The following is a 23265-nucleotide window of genomic DNA, read 5'->3' as shown; positions in this document are numbered from 1 at the left end:
CTGAAGAGAGAGCAGCTACTTTGAGTCCGTATGTGTGAACAACCTGTTGGACTTAACCAGACAGGAAACGTGCCACAAAAAATAAAACTAGGAGCTAAAAAAAAGCTAAAAAGCTATGTGTGGTCAGGGGTCTAGCTAGTGTTTGTAACCACACCCATCAACACAAGTGGGTGTGACCATTGCATGTGGGCGTGGTCATGTGTTGTCATCATTCAATTCAATTTTATTTATATAGCGCCAAATCACAACAAAAAGTCAGCTCATGTCACTTTACTAATACAGCAGGTCTAAACCAACTCTTTATAATGTTATTACAGAGACCAACAGGTCCCACCATGAGCAAGCACTTTGGCGACAGTGGCGAGGAAAAACTTCACATCATTGTTAGTGTTGTTGTTGAACTGATTTATGGTTTGTTTCTTTCAGATCCTCCTGGTCCTCCCTCGATGCGTATGAACTCTGACTTCCTGCCAAACCAAACTGAGGTAGTTCTGACCGCCGGCTCCGCCTTCAACCTCAGTTGTCATGGTAATGGATCAATCCGTTGGTCCAGCACTGCGTTCCGTCTGCTGTACCAGGACAGACTGCTGGACCCGGTGGACATAAGGAAGTCGGACCCAAGACACACTGGGACGTACCGCTGTGGGTACACCAACCAGAGCCTGGAACACCTGGACATCTGGTTTCACCTGTATGTCAAAGGTAAGATTAGCTGAGTCCACGCCCCCTGCAAGAGTCAGAAGGCTGAATCCAAACAACCTCCCTCTGGACCTGCAGAATCTGCATAGACTGAAGTCATACGTACTTTACGTAATAATTTGTGGCAGCAGCATAATAACTTATAGGAACAAGATAATGAGCCGAAGTCAGAGGGATTGATCCAAACCATCATCAACTTAAGTTTGTAAGCATTTTGTGGTCTGGGGTGCCAGTCACAGTCGAGTCTAACAAAAAATATTCAGAATTAAACCATACAAACCATCACACAAAAATAATAAACTTCAACACAGAAATAAAGAAGCTCGCCTTGTGTTGATGAGTGACTTGAAGTGGAATATTTCAGTGTGTGGAAGCCAACTTAGTCCAATTCCACACAATCCAAATGTCTGTTTATATTCCAACTCCAAATGAAGTCACCACTTCAGTTCACTTCATTTAACAGAAAAACAACAACTCAGAATTCCACTCTGGGATTTACCACCAAACAACCAAAAGAGGAGCATCTGACAAACATGCATCTTTGGGTGATATGGTCCTGTTTATGTTGGGAAAATACCTTTAGGTTATTAGAGTTATTAAATGTTCATGATTCACCTGCTTGTAACATTTATCATCTACTAAAAATGACCTGAATTTCCCATAATGCCCCACTCTCAGACCCGGCTGACCCCTCCAGTGTGTTCGTCACACCTCGCAGAGTCCCTGATGTCAAGGAGGGCCAGGATTTCCTATTCAGGTGTCTGTTGACTGACCCGTCCATCACTAACATCACCCTCCAAACAGAGGGTAGTGCCGGGGGCAGGGGACGGGGCCTGCCCCGGGACATGAACGTGACCATTGACCCCCAGAGAGGAGCCCTGATCCGAGACGTGCAGAGGTCGTTCAACGGACACTATGTTTGTTCAGGCTGGAAAGACGGAAGGCAGTTCAGATCTAGACCTGTCAACCTGCTGGTGGTCCCCAGTAAGCCTGTCTATCTTCATGTCTGTCTGACTGTCTGTCCGTCTGTATACCTGTCTGTTCACCTGTCGACCTGCTGGTGGCCCTCAATGAGACCTGTCTGTCTGTCCATTTGTCTTGGGTTATGTTATTTCCATTTCTCACCAATGACCTGTCTGTCTAGCTCTCTATCTGCACTGTTGTTATTTATCTTATCTTATTTTTATTTTTATTCTTATTCTTATTTTAGCTTTTATATTCTACTTATTTGTTATCAAAACAATAGCACCTTCAGACCACAGCAAATTCCTTGTAATGTATGTTACTTGGCAATAAACAGTTTCTGATTCTGATTCTGATTCTGATCTGTCTACCTGTCTGCCTGCAGGGCTGCGTCCTCCTCCCTCCCTGTCTGTCAGTCAGGATGTATTGGTCCGCCTGGAAGGAGAGATGTTTGAGGTCACCTGTATGACCAGTAACCCCTCCCATTTCTACACCGTCGCCTGGACACACCCGAACACAAAGGTCAGAGGTCACCTGTGTGTCTTTACTCCTGACAAACTGTCTGTTTATAACTGTCTGATAGCAAGAGGCGTTTAAGAGTGGCAACAGAGCAGAGTTTAAGGAAGCCAAGTACAAGTTTAGCAAGGCGGTGACGGAAGCTAAATGACTGTACTCAGAGAGACTACAAGACCAGTTCTCCTCCAACGACTCTGCTTCTGTGTGGAGGGGGCTCAGGCAGATCACCAACTACAAACCTGCTAACGACCGACGCCTCGCCAACAGCCTCAACGACTTCTACTGTCGCTTTGAAAGACAATGGGACAGTCCTGACACCATCACCCACCAGCTCCAGCCCAACAGCCCCAACCCCCTCATCACACCTGGGGCTGAACTCTCACACCTCCTACCACCAAAGCTGCCCCCCACAGTGCCCCCCACTCCTCCAGCATCGACACCTCTGTCTGTCCTTGAAAGAGATGTGAACAGACTCTTCAAGAGACAAAACACGCGAAAAGCTGCTGGACCAGACTCCATCTCCCCATCCTGCCTGAAGCGCTACGCCGATCAGCTGTCTCCGGTGTTCACGGACATCTTCAACACCTCACTGGAGACATGCCATGTGCCAGCCTGCTTCAAGGCCTCCACCATCATCCCCGTCCCCAAAAAACCAGGGCCCACAGGATTAAATGACTACAGACCCGTCGCCCTGACCTCTGTGGTCATGAAATCATTTGAACGCCTGGCCCTGTCCCACCTCAAATCCATCACAGACTCTCTGCTGGACCCCCTGCAGTTCGCCTACAGAGCCAACAGGTCTGTAGACGACGCCATCAACCTGGCTCTACACTTCATCCTCCAGCACCTGGATTCCGCAGGATCCTATGCCAGGATCCTGTTTGTGGACTTCAGCTCTGCCTTCAACACGATCGTCCCGGCTCTTCTTCAGGACAAGCTCTCCCAGCTGAACGTGCCTGACCCCACCTGCAGGTGGATCACAGATTTCCTGTCTGACAGGAAGCAGCACGTGAAGCTGGGGAAACACGTCTCAGACTCGCGGACCGGCTCCCCTCAAGGCTGTGTTCTTTCTCCTCTCCTCTTCTCCCTGTACACCAACAGCTGCACCTCCAGTCACCAGTCCGTCAAGCTCCTGAAGTTCGCGGACGACACCACCCTCATCGGACTCATCTCTAGTGAGGATGAGTCTGCCTACAGGTGGGAGATTGACCATCTGGTGACCTGGTGCAACAACAACAACCTGGAGCTTAACGCTTCAAAGACAGTGGAGATGGCTGTAGACTTCAGGAAGAGCGCAGCCCCACCCGCCCCCATCACCCTGTGTGACTCTCCAGTGGACACTGTGGAGTCCTTCTGTTTCCTGGGCTCCATCATCAGCCAGGACCTCTGGTGGGAGCTGAACATCAGCTCCCTCATCAAGAAAGCCCAACAGAGGATATACTTCCTGAGGCAGCTGAGGAAGTTTAACCTGCCACAAACAATGCTGGTTCACTTCTACACTGCCGTACGCTGCTGCCTCCACCAAGGACAGACGCAGACTGCAGCGTATCATCTGCTCTGCAGAGAGGGTGATCGGCTGCAACCTCCCATCTCTTCAGGACCTGTACTCCTCCAGGACCCTGAGGAGAGCAGGGAAGATCGCTGCCGACCCCTCCCACCCCGGACACCATCTGTTCGACCCCCTCCCCTCTGGCAGGAGGCTGCGGTCCATCAGGACCAAAACCTCCCGCCACAAAAACAGTTTCTTCCCCTCTGCAGTCAACCTGACGAACTTACATTGACCCCCCCCCCGAACACAAACACTACTTATACGTTATATTAACGTACATCACCCCTGTCCCCCCTGTGTTACATTAACGCACCCACCCCCTACTGGACACTTTACCTGGACACTTTACTTTATTCTGGTCACTGCAATGTTGTTATTTATCTTGTCTTATTTTTATTTTTATTCTTATTCTTATTTTAGCTTTTATATTCTACTTATTTGTTATCAAAACAATAGCACCTTCAGACCACAGCAAATTCCTTGTAATGTATGTTACTTGGCAATAAACAGTTTCTGATTCTGATTCTGATTCTGATATTTATTGCTTGTTTGGTTTGTTTCAGACACTGAACGTCACTGTCAGCCGTCGCTATAACAACTGCCGCCTGTACATCAACAGCACTCTGATGGTCTCTGATGTCAGTCTGACACACAGCGGAACCTACACCTGTACTGCTGTCAATGAAGCTGGAGTCGCCATGGCAACCACACAGCTCAGAGTTCTGGGTAAGAACATTTGGTGGAAACACAAGATAATAACAAAATCACGTCACTTAAGATAATAATAACTTTCACCACTTCTAAATGGCTTCTAAATTAGCCTCAGCAAGATGGACAGACTGAATGTAGAGTGATATTTATTTCTATCTCTCCTCTTCCTCTTCTTCCTCACCAGATGGTCCCTACCTGAGGATCTACCTGCAGCCTTCCAACGCTAACACCAAGACCATAGAGGTCAATGAGGACCTGGTTGCTAACTTTAGTAGCATGCCAATGGAGTTGCAAGGACAGCAAGAAGCTAATATTAGCAGCGGTTCACTGGAAGTGAATGGGGAACTAATTGCTAATGTTAGCACCAATAGAATGGATGGGAATGGGGCTAGCAGTGCTAACATTAGCAGCATCAGCACAGTGGAGGTGTATGAAGGTCGAGATGTGATGCTGACCTTTGTGACAGAGGCGTATCCTCCAATCAGGAACCAGCGCTGGACAACACCAACGCACATCAACAACTGCAACAACAACACGGTTTATCAGGAAAGCTACGCTGCTAATGGTTACAGGTTAGCAAGCTAACACCTACCGGCTACAATTATCATATATATTCTACTGCAGGTCAAACTGAGACCTGCTACACCAACAATACCACCTTAAGGTTTGTTAAGGTGCATCTACCTCCCCACTTCGTTTTAGCGCTGGGGAAAGGTCTGGCTGAGCCCATCATCATTCTGGTTCAGGGGTACAAAACGCTCTGGCTTGCTTGTATTTCTTTAAAACAATCACAGTCGTCTTGGGCGGCACAGACAAAGGAAAGGGAGGATAATTCCAACTGAAATAGACGGCCAGTGACAGACTTATACCAAAAGCCTACATCCGGTGAGCCAGACTAGTTAAGGTGGAATTAATGGTAAAGGTGGTTTAGGTGGCATTTTTTATGTTTCAGGTCGGAGGCGAGTTTGCTGCTGCGGCGGGTTCGTCAGGAGGATCGAGGTCGATACTCGTTCCACTCCTCTAACTTGTTCTTCAGCAGCTTGCAGAACATTGACCTCCGAATTTACCGTAAGAAACTTTTCTTTCTCTTTCTCCTGGACCTCTTTATCATCTTCCTCCTTTTTTACTTTCTCCTCTTCCTCAGTGCCTCAGCTTTCCTTTTTCAACTTCTGATAATCACACAATCTATACATTTTGTCAACCTGTAAATCTTTAAATGTTGGTCAGGAGAATTTATTATCAGATTAAGAAATGTATCAAATAAAATGTGTCTTTCAGGTTCTCCGAGTGCCATCGTCAGTCTGGAGAACGACACTCTCACCTGCAGCAGTTCTGGATATCCACTACCCACAATCCTCTGGTACATGTGCCCTGGGGTCCAAGACACGTATGTACTAACCTGACTGATAGTGATAAGTTTTGCCAGCGCCCCCTACAGGCTGCAGAGTTCATTACGAACAACCTCCTGGTGATTTATCTGTTCTTAGAGTCTTAGAGCCGTGGGGCATGTAAGTTTGTCCTGAAGATGGCGCTAGAAGAAAGGTCATGGGGTCAGTACAATCTCATGGATCAGAGATGAGATGAGGACATTAAATCTGATTGTTTCATGTTAAAAGATCAAAACATCTGAACACTTTTCTTTCCTTTGTACCAAATGTATTATCTAAGCTTTGAGTAACAAAGACTTTCAGCAGAGCACGAGACACAACACTCTTTTGTTCAAAGAGATAAAAGTGTGCAGATGTTTTGATCATTTTTTTATTTTTTGTGTTTTCGTGATGTAACAGTTTTATACAGTTTTGTAATTCAAAGATAGCAGATTACATGTTACAATAAATACTTGCAAACTTGCAAAACACACTTTCTTTGAGTTGCTGTTATGTACACACATAAAACAAATAGACAAACACAAATGACTAAACAAAGCACCAAACTAGGGATGTTAATAATTAACCATTTAATTGTTAAGTGACAGTAAGAATTTTGACTGATGAATACTATCAGTTACACAGTTAAAAAAGTATTATTAATAGCCACGATGTTGCTACAGCTGCAACTACAGCCCCCCTCATCAAGCTAATGTTCCAGACAATACTCCCTCACTGAATCCTCTTGACCAGTGGAAAAGTTGGCTGTTTTATACAGCGCTGGAGGATTAAATGTGTGTCAGACTACGACGTGTGAATCCTCATGTTCTGTTGTTTGTGCTGCTTTTATTATAAACCCTTTCTTATGAAATAAAACTTTTGTTGTAGGCCTATTGGTCATTTGTTAATGGGCCACAGACATTCGTCCATTCGAGGGGCGGCTATTGGTCAGGAAAAAAATCTAAATTAGCATCCCTAACCCAAACACTGTGACCTTCATCTCCTCTGCAGTTGTGGAGACGTCTCGATCTACCAGGTTTCTCCTGCTGATGTGACCTCACAGGAGGAGGAGGAGGAAGTGAGGAAACATCTGACCCTCCCTGTGTCACCTGGTGATGATGTCACTTTGGAGTGTGTCACCTACAACCTCGAGGGAGTATCTCGCAAAGTCTTTAATCCTCGTAAGTGTCGAAGTTTAAATATATTGGGTTGTAAGAAAAACCTTGTATGTGATTGAACATATCGTCTTGTGTCGTGGTGTATTTAGGTTCTGCTGGACAACCTCCAATGTTCTTCACGGCGCCTCTGATTGGAGCTCTGAGTGCTACCATTGTCCTCCTCTTGCTCTTATTGGTCGTCTTTTACAAGTGGAGAAAGGTACGTTTACTGGTGATACTATTTAACATTTCGGATAATATATACAAGTAAATAACATGGACCAATGCCACAGACATTTATGCAAATACACAAAACACAAGAAAATGTAAACAAAATCACACAAAATACAAACAATAACACAATAATATAAAGCTTTCAAATCAAGATAGAAACCTGTCCAGGACCATTCATTTAACGTATTGACATATTTTGTTTTAAAAATGTATCAGTGGTCAGATTTTATTGGCCTCTTGCTCTAAATTTTATTCCACGATTAAATATCATCTTACCATCTTAAAAGACCTGTGAAGTTACACAATCACTTAAATGTGAAAACAACAGTCCATAAAGCTACCTGCAGCATAAAACAGTCTTTAATAAGTCTAAATGAATGTAAGTTTGTTTCAGTGACTTTATTTCTGCACTGAAGTGCATGTTTGCTCTATTGTCTGCAGCACGTCTCGGCTGCTAATGCTTCTAGCTTATTACTATGAACTGTAAAACACATCAACAACTGAGAAAATTGTTCTTCTTCTACTACTTCTAGTTCAAAATTTGCTCAACCCACTCAAAGGCACCACCTTGTACAATTTCCCCCCGGGGATCAATAAAGTATTTCTGATTCTGACCTGGTGGCTGAGGCTGTGCAGGACATTCACAATCATGAGGACTGCATAAAATACAAAATTCTGAACACCACAGCTCAGATAGACATGTTACAGATGCAACTGGAATTAATCTGAATTAAGTTGAATTGTATTTAAAAAAACAAATTGTGGGTCCCTTATAAACACTTAATACTTAATGTTCTTAAAGAGTTTTCAAATCATGCTGTTGGAGATTGATTGAAGTCCTGTGATAACTGAGGAAACAGATCTAATAGAAACATATATAACAGTATCATCTGCATACACGTGAGAACGACTCCTCTTTGTTCACTGTGACATGTTGAATATATTCACTCAAACACTGACAGATTTTTACTTTATCTTTATATACATGGATTCATTCAGTCATCACTGCTTCATCATGTTTCTACATCTTCTCTCAGAAACCCAAATATGAGATTCGCTGGAAAATCATTGAGAGCACTGACGGAAACAACTACATCTTTGTTGACCCCACCCAGCTGCCGTACAACTACAAGTGGGAATTTCCCAGAGACAAACTCCGCCTCGGTAAGAGACAGCGTTCAGTTCAATAACACTACATTATTCAGGATACAGCCAGGATTTGACTGAGGTCATTAGAGCTGCATGTGGCTTTTAAAGATAAGAAGTTCTTTTTATTATTATTATTTTTATATTATAATACTGAACCAATTGAACAATCGATTACTCAATCAAGAAAATGAATTGTCAAAAAGTTTGATAATCACTTTGTCATTTAAGTAATTTATCAGTCAAATGTTTTATATCACAGTAAACTGAATATCTCTGAGTTTTGTTGTTCAGACAAAACAACATATTTGTTGACGTCAACTTGGAACATTTTATGACATTTCATAGAAATTATTATTCGAGAAAATAATCAACAGATTAATATTGACAATAATCGGTAGTTGCAGCCCTGTAGTATTAACATAATTTCCAGACAAACTGTGTAGGAAGTGACAGCAGATTTTATTTTTAAATTTTAAAAAAATATGTGAAGGCAAAGAAAGCAGCCACTTTAAAACAAGTAGCTGAAGTGTATATTAAACACTGTTACCGTAATAATTAATTAATTAGATGTACCAGTGACCATTTTCTTTCAACCACGCAAACATTTTATAAGGCCACATATGCCACAGATTTGACCTGTCAAGGCATACTTTTCAAAATAAAAGTCAATGAAGTCACTGATAATTATCCTGTCAGACTGTTTCTAACAGCTAATTTCCTTCAAACTTAAAGTAAGACATAAACCTCACATCTCCCCCTCACTCTGTCAGGTGCTGTTTTGGGTTCAGGGGCATTTGGGAAGGTCGTTGAGGCGACAGCATACGGCCTGGGAACTGACAACAATGTCACCCGAGTCGCCGTCAAGATGCTCAAACGTCAGTCCACAAATCTTCATCTTCATAATCATTGTCGTCACATGTACTACACATTATTGTTGTGATGATTCAGATTTGTGTTTCATATGTTAATGAACAGCGAGCGCTCACTCGGAGGAACGTGAAGCTTTGATGTCGGAGCTGAAGATCCTTGGCCATCTTGGTTATCATGACAACATTGTCAACCTGCTGGGCGCCTGCACTCGAGGAGGTGATGACACATAAAACACATGTCAAACACATAAATATGACTTCTATTTTTCTACAAATGTGGGCTAAACTGCCACTGAAAATAGTCCCCAACTAGCACTCACTCCCCAATTACTAGCACTAGTAATTTCCTCAAACAGAAATTACTGAGCTTTTTTAAAAATGAAACTATATTTGTGAGGTGTTTTTAAAGATTCACATCTTCAGTAGGAACCAATCTTCGCCCTTACAAAACATCCTTGAACAAAGCCTGGAGTGAATGCACCTCTCTGCATCAACTGTTGACTTCAAGAAAGCATTCGATAGTGTTCACCACAGACCTGTACTCCTCCAGGACCCCGAGGAGAGCTGCATTCTCTCTCCAATCCTCCTTGTCTCCCTCATTGACTGGATCTTACATCAAACTACATCTGGTTGTTCTCAGAGAATCCAGTGGACCCCCTTCTCGACGACCTGGCTATCCGCTCATCCAACTACAGCCACCTTCAAAGTCAGATAGACTCAGCATGTATGCCAAACTGGCCGGTCTCCATATAAACATTAATTAAACCCAGGTCATCAACACGTCCAATTATGATCAATGGAGTGTCACTGGAGCATGTTGAAAACTTTACCTATCTTGGGAGCATTATCAACAGTGACAATGGAGTCAAGGAAGACATCAAAGCCAGGAGTAACAAAGCTAGAAGTGCCTTTAGTTAACATCTGGAAGCCTAAGGTCGACAGCCTCAAGACAAAGATGAGGTTTTTCGTGAGCAAAGTCTATACAGATTTATGGCTTAGAGTGCTGGAGGGTCATCCAAAATTCGCAAAACAAGGTTGATTCATTCCACCTGCCTCCACAGAATCTGTAGTATCTACTGGCCTAACACGATTTCAACCTGTATAAGATCACCCAGGACGAAGAGAATTAAGAAGGAACCAATGTGCTTGGAACTGAGAGCCACAGACAGGAAGTCAGACAGTACTGAGAGACGGACTAACATGTAGTTGGTTTGATTCTTTTAATTTATAACTTTAGAACTAAATGTAAAACTCTTGCTGCCTCCCACTTCCACTCATACACTTACGTACTCACTGTTTACAGTGTATGTTATACACTAATCATCACAAGTTTTCTTCATCACATTTCCCGTGTTGAACACATGACTGAACCATCATCTCTTTAACCTTTGACCTTTGACCCCTCTCCCTCCCACCAGGCCCCATGTTGATGATCACAGAGTACTGTAGCCATGGCGACCTACTCAACTTCTTGCGGGCTCACACTCAGGACTTCATGGCGTCCATTTTGAATATGGATGAAGTTGAGGGGGAAGCCTTCTATAAGAATATGGTCGCCCAGCACAGCAGGCTCAGGAGGTCTGAAATTAATCATTCAATTAAAACATTAATTAATTAATCTTTACAGTTTGTAGTTTATAATTCTGCTGTGGGTAATGGAATGAAAATAAATAGAATGTTACCTGCACAGTAGTCTCACATAGCCAGATCCATCTGCACACTTTATTTTAGCGCTGTGTCAACACTGGAGAAAGGCCTGGCAGAACCCATCATGATTCGTCACACCAGCATCACCTGTGATGACGTCACTAATGTGTGTGTGTGTGTGTGTGTGTTGCAGCGACAGTGGGATCTCATGCTGTTCTGAGTATCAAGAGATGCAGCCAGTTCTGAGTCCAGGACAAACACACTTGGGTAACCATCTGAACACACCTGAACACGCCTGAATACACCTGAACACACCTGAACACACCTGAGCACACCTGAACACACCTGAACACACCTGGGCACACCTGAACACACCTGAATACACCCGAACACATCTGAACACACCTGAATACACCTGAGCACACATGCAGTTTCTGTCTGATTACAGACCTGTCCAACTGTCTTCTTGTCTGTGTGTCTTTCAGGTATACAAACAGATAGTCTTTCTGTTGGTGACCTTATGAGGTTTTCCCACCAGGTGGCTCAGGGTCTGGACTTCCTGTCCACCAGGAATGTAAGATCACACACACGTTTGTCTTTCTGTACTTGTGAGGACCCCGATTGACAAACCCGTAACTTGAACCTAAACCAGATTCTAACCTGAACCAGATTCTAACCTGAACCTTAAAACCAGGTCCTTTGAAGTAGTGAAGACCGGCCAAAATGCAGAAATGTCCTCACTACAATTGTTTTAAACTGAAATTGGTCAGCAGCAATCAGCAGTAAAACTTTTCTAACAGTATCTCTCTGTCCACCTGTCTGTTTGTCTCTCTGTCCATGTGTCTCTCTCTGTCTGTCCGCCTGTCTGACTGTCAGTGTATCCACAGAGACGTAGCAGCAAGGAACATCCTGCTCACTGATCATCGTGTTGCAAAGATCTGTGACTTCGGTTTGGCCAGAGACATCCGCAACGACGACAGCTACATCGTGCAGGGGAATGTCAGTGTTTAAAGTCAACAATTAGCCTCGTCTGTTACCTGTTCAAACGTTCTTTAAACTAAAGAAACATATACTCAGCTGTTTAGAAAATAAATCTTAATATATTAGACTCTCAAACTGAATAAAAATGTTTGTTACCCCTTACCTGTTTCTCCGATAGTAGTTTCTATAGCAATAGATAAAAAACAGATGGAATCAGGTGAAACAGACGCATCACACACTGACTTCTGCTCCCTGTGTGTTTTATTGTGACACTTCCTGTGTGTTTTATTCTGACAGGCTCGTCTCCCAGTGAAGTGGATGGCTCCAGAGAGTATCTTTCAGTGTGTTTACACTGTCCAGAGTGATGTCTGGTCCTACGGAGTCTTACTGTGGGAGATCTTCTCTCTGGGTAACCATAGCGACACTGGACATGGACATCAACTCATCCAATCATATTGCAGCTCTGATCTTGACCAATATTGATTACACTTTACAAACAGAGCAGGTCTAGACTGACTCTTTAGAATATTATTACAGAGACCAACAGGTCCCACTATGAGAAGCACTATGGAGACAGAGGACAGGAAGAACTTCCTTTAAGAGGCAGAAACCTCGAGCAGAACCAGACTCTAGGTGGGCGAGAGAGAGAGAGACAAAGACAGAGACAGAGAGACAGACAGACAGAGATACAGACAGAGACAGAGAGAGAGACAGAGAGAGAGAAGACAGACAGACAGAGAGAGACAGACAGACAGAGACAGAGAGAGAGAGAAGACAGAGACAGAGAGAGAGAGAGAGAGAAGACAGAGAGAGACACACACAAACATAGAGACACAGACAGACAGAGATGTATAGCAGCACCAGCAGTAGCCATAGCAGCTATAATTATAACAACAAAACAATGGAAATATGATAATAGTAGTTACAGCTGTAATAATAACTGAGATATGATTAATGGTAGCAATAACAGCTTTAATAGTAAGAGAAATATGACTAATAATAATAACTGTAGTGATGAGAGTCAGGCAGGCCCATGGCGGCAGCAGCCAGGCGTACCAGGACCACGATCCACAGGAACCTGTGAGACGACAAAGCACAAAGAAACTCCGGGAAGATATAAAGTTAGTAACATGCATTGGAGGGACATGAATGTGTAAAGATGGAGAGGGAGAGGAGGAAAGCTCAGTGCATCATGGGAAGTCCCCCAGCAGTCTAGGCCTGTAGGAGCATAACTAGGGGCTGGTCCAGGCTAACTATAAGCCTTATCAAAAAGCAAAGTTTTAAGCCTACTCTTAAAAGTAGAGTGTGTCTGCCTCCTGGACCCAAACTGGGAGCTGATTCCACAGGAGAGGAGCTTGATAGCTGAAGGCTCTGGCTCCTGTTCGGCTTTTGGAGACTCTAGGAACCACAAGCATCCCTGCATTCTGGGAGCCTGACCAGTAAGAGCTTTGTAGGTCAGGAGAAGGATTTTAAACTCTATTCTGGATTTTACAGGGAGCCAGTGCAGAGACGCTAATACAGGAGAAATATGATCTCTTTTCCTGGTTCCTGTCAGTACACCTGCCGCAGCATTCTGGATCAGCTGGAGAGTCCTCAGGGACTTATTGGGACAGCCTGATAATAAGGAATTGCAATAATCCAGCCTAGACGTGACAAATGCATGGACTAATTTTTCTGCATCTGTTTGAGACGGGATCTTCCTGATGTTTCAGTGTTACAGAGGTGAAAGAAGGCAGTCCTTCAAGTTTGTTTTACGTGGGAGTTAAGGCATGCTTGGAGCTTAACTAACTGATGAGGTTCTTCTGGCTTGATCGATAAATATAGCTGAGTATCGTCCACATAGTAATGAAAATGTATGGAGTGTTTTCTAATAATATCTCCTAAAGGAAGCATATATAAGGTGAATAGTATTGGTCCAAGTACAGAACCTTGTGGAACTCCATTACTGACTTTGGTGTAGATGGAGGATTCATCGTTAACGTGTACAAACTGAGATTGATCTGATTAATACAACTTTAACCAGCTTCGTGCGGTTCTTTTAATGCCAATTAAATGTTCCAGTCTCTGTAGTAGGATATGATGGTCAATGGTGTCGAATGCAGCACTAAGATCTAACAAAACAAGTATAGAGACAAGTCCTTTGTCTGATGCTATTAGAGGGTCATTTGTAGCTTTCACCAGTGCTGCCCCTGTGCTATGATGAGCTCTGAAACCTGACTGAAAGTCCTCAAGCAACTTATTGTCATGTAGAAAATCACCCAGCTGGTTGGCGACTGCTTTCTCAAGAATCTTAGAGAGAAAGAGAGGGTTAGATATAGGTCTACGGTTGGCTGAAACCTCTGGATCAAGAGTGGGCGTTTTAAGAAATTAATTACAGCTACTTTAAAGGACAAGTCCATATGTCAGAACCAGGTCGAGGGTGTGATTAAAACAGTGAGTGGGTTTCTGTACACTCTGACAGAAGCCGATTGAGTCCAATAATGACAGAAACGCAGTACCAAGGCTATCCTTATCAACGTCCACACGAATATTACAATCACCTTTGTCTGTTTTAAGGACTAAACCTGATAAAAACTCTGAGAATTCAGATAAAAATTCAGAGTATGGACCTGGAGCGCGATAGACTATAACGAATAAGACTGGCTTCAGTGTTTTCCAGGTTGGGAGTGAGAGACTCAGAACAAGGCTTTCCAATGAGTTATAATCCAGTTTAGGTCTAGAGTCCATCAATAGGCTTGAGTCAAAGATGGCTGCAACTCCACCTCCTTGGCCGGTGCCTCGAGGGATGTGAGTATTAGTGTGACTGGGCGGAGTGGACTCATTCAGGCTGACATATTCTTCATGACACAGCCAGGTTTCTGTCAGACACAGTAGATCAATATGATTATCTGATATTAGCTCGTTTACTAATACAGCTTTAGATGACAGAGATCTGATGTTTAACAGTCCACACTTAATTTTCCTATTGTTTTGGCCTATAGCAGTGGTGGTCTTAATTTTTATTAAGTTTTTATTAATGAGTCCTCTCCTGTTTATTTTTGATTGAATTAATTTAAGTGGTCGGGGGGCAGACACAGTCATTATGGGGTTTTGGGTGGGTAACTGCTCTAATGGAAGCGCAGAGAAGCGTGTAGGACTGCGACTCTGCCTCCTGGTCTGGACTCTGGGTTGTCACGGTTTTGGTTCAGATTTGTAGATATGAGAGCCGCTCCATCCAAAGTGGGATGAATGCTTCGGACAGTCACCCAGCTTCCCTGGCTTCCCGGCTGCTCGGGAACTGCCGGGGGACGGCTAGCAGGAGTTACACTGGGTCTGTCCGCACCGGCTACTGGGGACTGGCTGACTACAGCCGGCTCCAACTCGCTGAGCCTCGCCTCCAGCACGCTAAATAAACTACATTTATTATGTTTACCACTATCACTAAAGGAGGTGGAGGAATAACTAAACATCTGACACACCGACAGGACAGAGCAGGAGAGTGAGGAGAGAGAGAAGCCATCGCTAGCTGTGAAGCTAATGTAACAGACAGAATAGTGTGTAAACAACTGTGAGATTAGCGAAAAAAGTCGCTAAAAGAAGGAGAGAACTATCAGTGTTCAGCAGAACTAGTGTACGTTTAAGTGGTTAGCGGGTGATTAGCCACTGTAATGAAATATATAACAAACAAATTGAACTTGTTTGAGCTACCAGTGACACAGAAACCGGAAGTGAAGCAGTACGCTTACCGCAGTATGTCAGCACGTCCACCTACTAGGCCTACTTAGTACCAATCTTAAGTGGTGGTTCAGTCCTGGTCGTCAGGTAGAAATGCAGGAATGTCTCTGCCGACGACAGTACCCATGAGCCTCAGCAGCCGTTGCTATGGAGATATCTTCATCCAGAACTGTGACATCAGAGTTACATCTCACTCAAATTGATTCAAATGTCTGAATTTACTCAAAGAGCCACCTTTGACTTCCCCCTGATATTATCTGCCCGGCAACAGAGTCTGAAGCTCTCTGATTGGATGCTTTTATGCTCTCTGAGACTCGTAGTTGACGAGTGTGTGTGTCTACCTGTCCAGGTAAGAGTCCCTACCCAAACGTTGCTGTGGATACCAACTTCTACAAGATGATAAAAGATGGCCGCCATATGGATCAGCCAGACTTCGCTCCAGCAGAGATGTGAGGATACAGATGGAGATTTATTTTAATGTTAATAAAGTTATTTTGAATCTAACAGACACCTGTCCTCTCAGGTATCAGCTGATGATGCTCTGCTGGAGTTTGGAGCCCACAGACAGACCAACCTTTAAAATGATTGGCCAGCTCATTAGCAGGCTCCTCCCCTCCACCAATGACTCATCGCCACATCACAGTGACCAGGTGAAGATAAATAGAACTGTCGTCCCTGAGCTTCGTCAGACGGGCTTCACAGAGTTGAAACAGTTTGTACCTGAACACATCTTCTCTCTCTTCTCCTCTCCAGCCATACAGGAACATCGATGAGTGCAGAGAAGAAGAGGAAGAAGAGGAGGAGGTCAGAGAAGGAGACGCACTGAAGAGAGGAGAAGAAGAAGAGCGCAGCCAGAGAGGTACTTTAACCAGGATGACATCAGCTGTTGCTAAGACAGTTTACGTGTATAAATCTGACTCCACCACCTTCTGATCCTCTCAGGGCGCCATTACGATGATGATGATGATGAGGAGGAGGAGGATGAGCCAATGATGAAGAACATCTACCAGCTGTCCTGATTGTCTCGTCCAAACAAAATGTGTTTCATTTCTCATGTTGTCTCCACTGCATGTAATAAGGCGTACAAAATGAAACTTTTATTCAAAGATTCAGAGTGAACATCTGCTACAACATGAAACCACAAACACACACACAAAGAGCAACAACCAAATTGTTCTGTGTATTTTGTAAAAACTTACAAAATTATATGAAAATAATTTTTGACAAGCCACGAACCAAACTCTAAGTTTGGTCGAGGGTGAAAACCACAAAATTTTTGTTGCATTGTTATGCCTTTATTAGAGATTTTGAGATGACGGTGAATGATTTAAGTATTTTAAATACAATCACAAAATGTAATTTTTCTATAACCAGACTGTTAAATAAAGTGTTTTTTTTAAAATACTAAATCTCACATTTTATTTATTCTTACAAAAACCTTTTCTCCGTGCACTGTGTCTGAATGTTGTTTCAAAGCCTTTTCTTCACTGACAGGTAAGGGATGTAATTCTGATTCTTTGTAATATTATATATCTGAAATATTTTTCATTTTCATTTATTCTCTTTATTGCCCCAAAACAGAATCAGCTTTATAAAATCCAACACGTGTCATATGTGTGTAATTGTAACGCATTATAAACCCTTGTTAATGTCATTAAACCCCACAAATTCTACAAAGGAAATGACCTGAGTCAAAATTCAGTTTAAAAGTGTGGAGAGACACAGCAGAGACTAACTCTAACTAAACTAAGGTTTAAAGTGCTTTGTCTTATTATGTCTGATTAACAGACATGTGTTCAGTTTGAATTCAGCAAAATTTAACCAGAGTTTGTTTTTGCTTTGTTTTTGTCTTTTGAACAATCTGTAACCTGATCCTGGGGGGTCGAACGAGTCCCCTCCAACTTCTGAAAAACATGAAGTTGTCCCCCCATAAATGGTTTCTAAATAATTAATGTAGTTAAAAATATACATTTAATAGAAGCCAACTCCAACACTTTTTGAAGATTTTGTTTTTGTTTTGTGCAAGAAAACATTCCACCTTAAAAGTTGCTGGTAGCAGCTGGTAGCCTTTGAGCGGCTCAGTGAATGAAATGACCTTAAAAATCATGTTACAACAAATATCGTCACCTTTTTTGCCTAAATCATCTCCTCCTGATGCTGGCCACCTCTGGTAAAATTGCCTGCATCCTCAGTTGAACAGATCATGCGAGTCTACCCCTGTAGTATAATGGCCTATGTCAAGAGTGTGACTTAGGCCGTTTTATTTTGCCTAAGTCAAAAGACAATGTGACTTAGGCAATTTTACAAGCTTTTCAAGATGGCGGCTACTTCAAGAAGAACGAAAATCTACCTAGCCACTGAAGTTATTTCCATGATTCAGGGCTCGTCCCCTATTGGTAAATGATGAGGTTTACTATAATATAGGCTAGGCTATAAATATTGCATAGTTATTTAGTCTTTTTATTCAGTCTTTTTAGTCAGCATTTTAGTCAGCAAAATAGCTAAGTCCACGAAGCTAGCATTTAGCAAAGAGTGGAAAGACTCCAGAATATGTGGCTGTTACAAGTGGTAGGCTTTCAGTTTTTGTCTCATTTTTTCCACATTCCATGATCTAATTAAGAAAGATTTGAAGCTAGAAATTATGTGTATAACTAAAAAATTACAAAGGATCCTCTTTACTTTTGTATTTTTATTTAATGAAAATCTCACTTGAACATAATATTAGTAATCAGAGTTGAAGGTTTAAATCAGAATCAGAATCAGAACCTTTTAAAAAGGTTTAAAGTCACAAAGGCATGTTCAAAAATCAGTAATTTATTCCTCTTATGTTACATAATTGACAGACATTGTTATTACAATGTCAATAGTCATCTATTGTCATAACCTTTTTGAGTGAAATTATTAATAAATATCATATATTCAATATTTGGTTCAGTTTTTTGTGTTTTCTGAAAAACCTGAAAAAATGACTTAGGCCATTATTTTAAGAGGGTGTCGATATAATCAATTACTTGTGTCGCTAACACAATGAGGTTTATATAGAAACAATAACAGTATTGCATTCAACCATAAATGGAGCAGGTCACTGTTTATTGTGTATTTACAAATACATTTATTTGTATTGGGTTTATTGACATACAAGTCTCATAGTGCAACAAAAAGCACTATAACACAATAAACCACATACAGTATACAGCATCAACCAGAACCTGACTGGACGGTTTTTCGATAATCTGAATGACAGAGTCAACGTCATCACAGATTACATCAAGTTTTGCTTATCAACCACCATCCCATTCCCAGTCAGAACATTAAAGAGGTATCCCAACTCAAAACCATGGATCGCTCCCCACATTAAACACACAGACATCAGAATCAGAAATACTTTATTGATCCCCGGGGGGATGTTGTTCAAGAGGAATAACAGACCTTTCACCGTAAAGACTGGATTTCCCTCAAAGCCAAAAACCACTCTTTGAAAGATGACATCAGGAAAGCCAAACTTAGATATAAGGACAAACTCAAACAAGAATTCAGCAATATGAACATCAAACAGGCTTTTCAGAGGGTGAGGAACAACAATAAATCCAACATACCATCACTCACGGACCTGGCCTTGTTCTCCAGAGTTCTGAACACTTTTTATGCCCGCTTTGCCACCTGCAAATGCTCCAACAAGTGCGAGAGACTGCTAAGGACCTTACCTTACATACCCCTGAGCAGACACACCCTACCCTCTTCACAGAGGAAGACATCTGGCAGCAGCTGGTGAGGTGCAAGCCTGGCAAGATATCCAAGGACAATTGCTCAAGACCTTTGCGATAGATCCCTCCAGATTGCATCAGTACCCGTTCTCTGGAAAACCATACCATAATACCAGTTCCCAAGAAACCCTGCCCCTCTGAACCAAACCACTACAGACCGGTAACACTCACCTCCATCTTGGCGAAAAGCTTTGAAAAATTGGTGTTAAATTCCATCCTCCCTGTTGTCAGCCCACAATTAGACTTGCACCTGTATATAAAACCAAACCAGGGACGGAGGATGCTGTGGCATGTCTCCTCCATACCCTCCTTCAGCACTTGGACTTGGCCACTATGCCAGGGTTCTATTCATGGACTTGAGCTCTGCCTTCAACATCATCCAATGCCACCAGATGATCAGCAAACTCATCCATCTCCACGTTCCCCCTCCCCTCATCTGCTGGGTGCACAGTTTCCTTAGCAACAGACTCCAAGCCGTCAGAGTGGGCACCACTACATCACCCACCATCATCCCCAACACCGGAGCCCCCCAAGGCTGTGTTCTGAGCCCCTTCCTGTATACCCTCTACACTAATGACTGTCTCAGCCCCTCCCCGATTACACAGTATTTTAAATATTCAGATGACACAGCCATACTTGCAATTTTGAAGGACAATAACTCAGTCATGGCTTATCAGCACTCCATCTCCCACTCCACTCAGTGGTGCACACAGAATCAGCTACTCCTGAATGTCACCAAGACTAAGGAACTCATTGAAAACGGCAATAAACCCAGCATCCCCACTGCCACATCTCCATCAACAGTGAGCCAGTAGAAATGGTGGAGAGCTTCAAGTACCTTGGATCACCCGTAAACAATAAACTCTTGAAGAAACTCAAGGCCCTCTAAGTCACACCCCACCATCTGCTCCTGTACAGGATCATCCTGTAAGTCCCTGAGGACTCTCCAGCTGATCCAGAATGCTGCGGCACGTGTACTGACAGGAACCAGGAACAGAGATCATATTTCTCCTGTATTAGCTTCGCTGCACTGGCTCCCTGTAAGATCTAGAATAGAGTTTAAAATCCTTCTCCTGACTTACAAAGCTCTTACTGGTCAGGCACCATCATATCTTAAAGAGCTCATAGAACCCTATTACCCCACTAGAGCACTGCGATCCTAGAATGCAGGGTTGCTTGTGGTTCCTAGAGTCTCCAAAAGCAGAACAGGAGCCAGAGCCTTCAGCTATCAAGCTCCTCTCCTGTGGAATCGGCTCCCAGTTTGGGTCCGGGAGGCAGACACACTCTCTACTTTTAAGAATAGGCTTAAAACTTTGCTTATTGATAACGCTTATAGTTAAGGGCTGGCTCAGGCCTGCCTGGACCAGCCCCCTAGTTATGCTGCTATAGGCCTAGACTGCTGGGGGACTTCCCATGATGCACTGAGCTTTCCTCCTCTCCCTCTTCATCTTTGCACATTCATCACAGTCCAATGCATGTTACTAACTTTATATCTTCCTGGAGTTTCTTTGTGCTTTGTCGTCTCACAGGTCGCTGTGGATCGTGGTCCTGGTACGCCTGGGTGCTGCTGCCATGGGCCTGCCTGACATCTCATCACTACAGTTATTATGTTTAGTCGTAGTTCTGTTACTATTGAAGCTGTTACTGCTATTATTAATCTCAGCTACTATTACAGCTGTAACTACTATTATCAGTCATATTTGCAGTATTATTATAATTATAGCTACTATTTCTACTGCTAGTGCTGCCATACATCTCTGCCTGTCTGTCTGTCTGTTTGTCTGTCTGTCTCTCCCCCTCTCTCTTTCTCCCTCCCTCTCTATGTCTCTCTCTCTCCCTCTCTCTCTCAAACCCAACCGGTCAAAGCAGATGACCCCCCACCTAGAGTCTGGTTCTGCTCGAGGTTTCTGCCTCTTAAAAGGAAGTTTTTCCTTGCCACTGTCGCCAAAGTGCTTGCTCATGGTGAGAACTGTGGGGTCTCTATAATAACATTATAAAGAGTCGGTCTAGACCTGCTCTATTTTGTAAAGTGTCATGAGATGACTTTTGCTGTGATTTGGCGCTATATAAATAAAATTGAATTGAATTGAATTGAAATCCTCCTCTACTGTTCCACATGCTACTACAAAATGTTACACTCATGTCTTACGATGTTTGATTTGAAAGAGAACTTATTCTTATTGATTATAACTACTCTAATAATGTATTAACTCTCCCTGCTCTTTCATTCGTTTCTATCTGCCGGATGTCTCTCATTTTTCTCTGACTCACTCAGTGTTTTATCAGAGTGATTGCTGTTTGTGGTGCTTTAACTCAGTTAACAGTTGAGGTGGTTCATGCATCTGATCAGGATGCCTCCTGGGCGCCCTCCTTTTTCCAGGCACATCCAATTGGTAGAAGACCCCCCAGGATAGACCCAGAACATGTTGGAGGGACTACATATTTCATCTGGCCTGGGAACGCCTCCCCAGGAAGAGCTGATAAACTTTGCTGGGGAGAGGGACATCTGGACTACCTTGCTTAGCTTGCTGCCACCGCTACCCGGCCCCGGATAAGTGAAGGAAAATGGATGGATGGATATTAGAGGACACTATACAAACTACTACAGGACATCGTACAAAATACTACAGTACACTATACAAACTACTACAGGACACTGTACAAAATACTACAGGACACTATACAAACTACTACAGTACATTATACAAAATACCACAGGACACTGTACAAACTACTACAGTACATTATACAAAATACCACAGGACTACATTTTTTTATAATTAGAACATTAGCTGATGATGAGGAGGAGGAGGAGGAGGAGGAGGAGACATGTCACCTGTCAGGTGAGTGCAGAGGGGGTGGGGCCACATTAAAGATAAAGATTACCTGACAGGTTTACTGCTGCTGGACTTTAGATTCTGATAAACAAGAAACTCAACAACAAGAAGTACTTCATGTTGTTGTTGACATCATTAATATTCAATTAAAAGGTGAGGTAAGTAATATTTGATCCACTTAATTATTGATTATTTAGATTTATTTAATGTTTGATTGCTAGCTGACAGCTGAAGACCTCTGACAGGTAATTTCTCAGTTTTAGACTCTGATTCTTTGGGTCATCATAAAGATCAACAAGTTAATAATATCAACATGACGACGCAGAGCGATGTTTTCATTTCAAAGAATAGTCACGTCTTTTTCAGTATATCTGTATATTTTATAATATAAAGACAGTCAATAGTTTATCTCCTGTGACTCGTTCCAGCAGCAGAAATACTGTTAATGATTATCAGTAACTGTAGTGATTATCGGCTTCCACATTGATGAGTCATTAGTCATTTTCAGCTCAATAAAAGCTGATCACAGATCAGATTCAGAGTCCAAGAGGACGACCAGTCAGTGTGTAACTTCAGATTTTACTAAACAGGTGAGAAACAAACTGAAGAAAACTAACAGAACAGCTGATCTGAAGTCTGCTGCAGGTACATTCATTTCACCTAGGTGAGTCTGTTTCTTTGTCTTCTCGGCTGACAGGAAGTGGAATCACTTACCTTTAAGCTTCAACAATTAAACACATCAAAATGAGATCTTTCAAAGTAAAAGTCTGTTTAAAAGAAAATGTGTTTCTGTCATGGAAACAAGGAATTTAATTTTCCTCTTTTAAGACTTTAACTTTGAAAGATTTCCACAAGATATGTCACTCATTCACTCACTCATTCATTCATTCTTTAACTTCTGATGAAGCAGATTATGTTTGATATGATGAGTTTTGGGGTTTAAAGTTTTAATATGATAATTTGAACTGATTAATTCAGTAATTCTGTTCAGTTAATAAGAAAAAAGTGTTTTTGATTGATGCAGTGATATATGGATCTAGCGATCGATTGGTGTATTGATTGGTGCATTGATTGATGTATTGATTGATTATGTGTTGCAGCTGTCAGT

General features: G+C 42.6%; 1 protein-coding gene across 1 annotated transcript; it reads left to right on the top strand.

The window, feature by feature from the left end:
- Positions 1 to 446: 446 nt before the first annotated feature.
- Positions 447 to 16934, top strand: csf1rb (colony stimulating factor 1 receptor, b). The gene is made up of 21 exons (XM_070916835.1): positions 447 to 702; positions 1378 to 1683; positions 2048 to 2184; positions 4291 to 4453; positions 4623 to 5010; positions 5391 to 5506; positions 5717 to 5825; positions 6817 to 6992; positions 7073 to 7182; positions 8234 to 8360; positions 9116 to 9220; positions 9321 to 9431; positions 10633 to 10792; positions 11055 to 11128; positions 11347 to 11435; positions 11738 to 11860; positions 12140 to 12251; positions 15906 to 16005; positions 16080 to 16206; positions 16310 to 16415; positions 16499 to 16934. The coding sequence occupies exons 1-21, from the start codon at positions 447 to 449 to the stop codon at positions 16573 to 16575; spliced, it is 3072 nt and encodes a 1023-aa protein (XP_070772936.1). The 3' UTR covers positions 16576 to 16934.
- The last annotated feature ends 6331 nt before the right edge of the window (positions 16935 to 23265 follow it).

The sequence above is a fragment of the Enoplosus armatus genome, chromosome 13 (genome assembly GCF_043641665.1).
Source record: "Enoplosus armatus isolate fEnoArm2 chromosome 13, fEnoArm2.hap1, whole genome shotgun sequence".
In the NCBI taxonomy this organism is placed as follows: Eukaryota; Metazoa; Chordata; class Actinopteri; order Centrarchiformes; family Enoplosidae; genus Enoplosus; species Enoplosus armatus.
The sequence above is the reverse complement of the archived record's forward strand: the minus strand, read 5'-3'. Positions and strand labels throughout refer to the sequence as shown.

What these genes read in the sequence shown, in the direction of transcription:
- csf1rb (XM_070916835.1), top strand. Translation starts at nt 447, where the DNA reads ATGCGTATGAACTCTGACTTCCTGCCAAACCAAACTGAGGTAGTTCTG. An exon ending in TACGCTGCTAATGGTTACAG is followed by an intron (nt 5,011 to 5,390) that starts GTTAGCAAGCTA and finishes TTTATGTTTCAG; the next exon opens with GTCGGAGGCGAGTTTGCTGC. An exon ending in GACTTCGCTCCAGCAGAGAT is followed by an intron (nt 16,006 to 16,079) that starts GTGAGGATACAG and finishes CTGTCCTCTCAG; the next exon opens with GTATCAGCTGATGATGCTCT.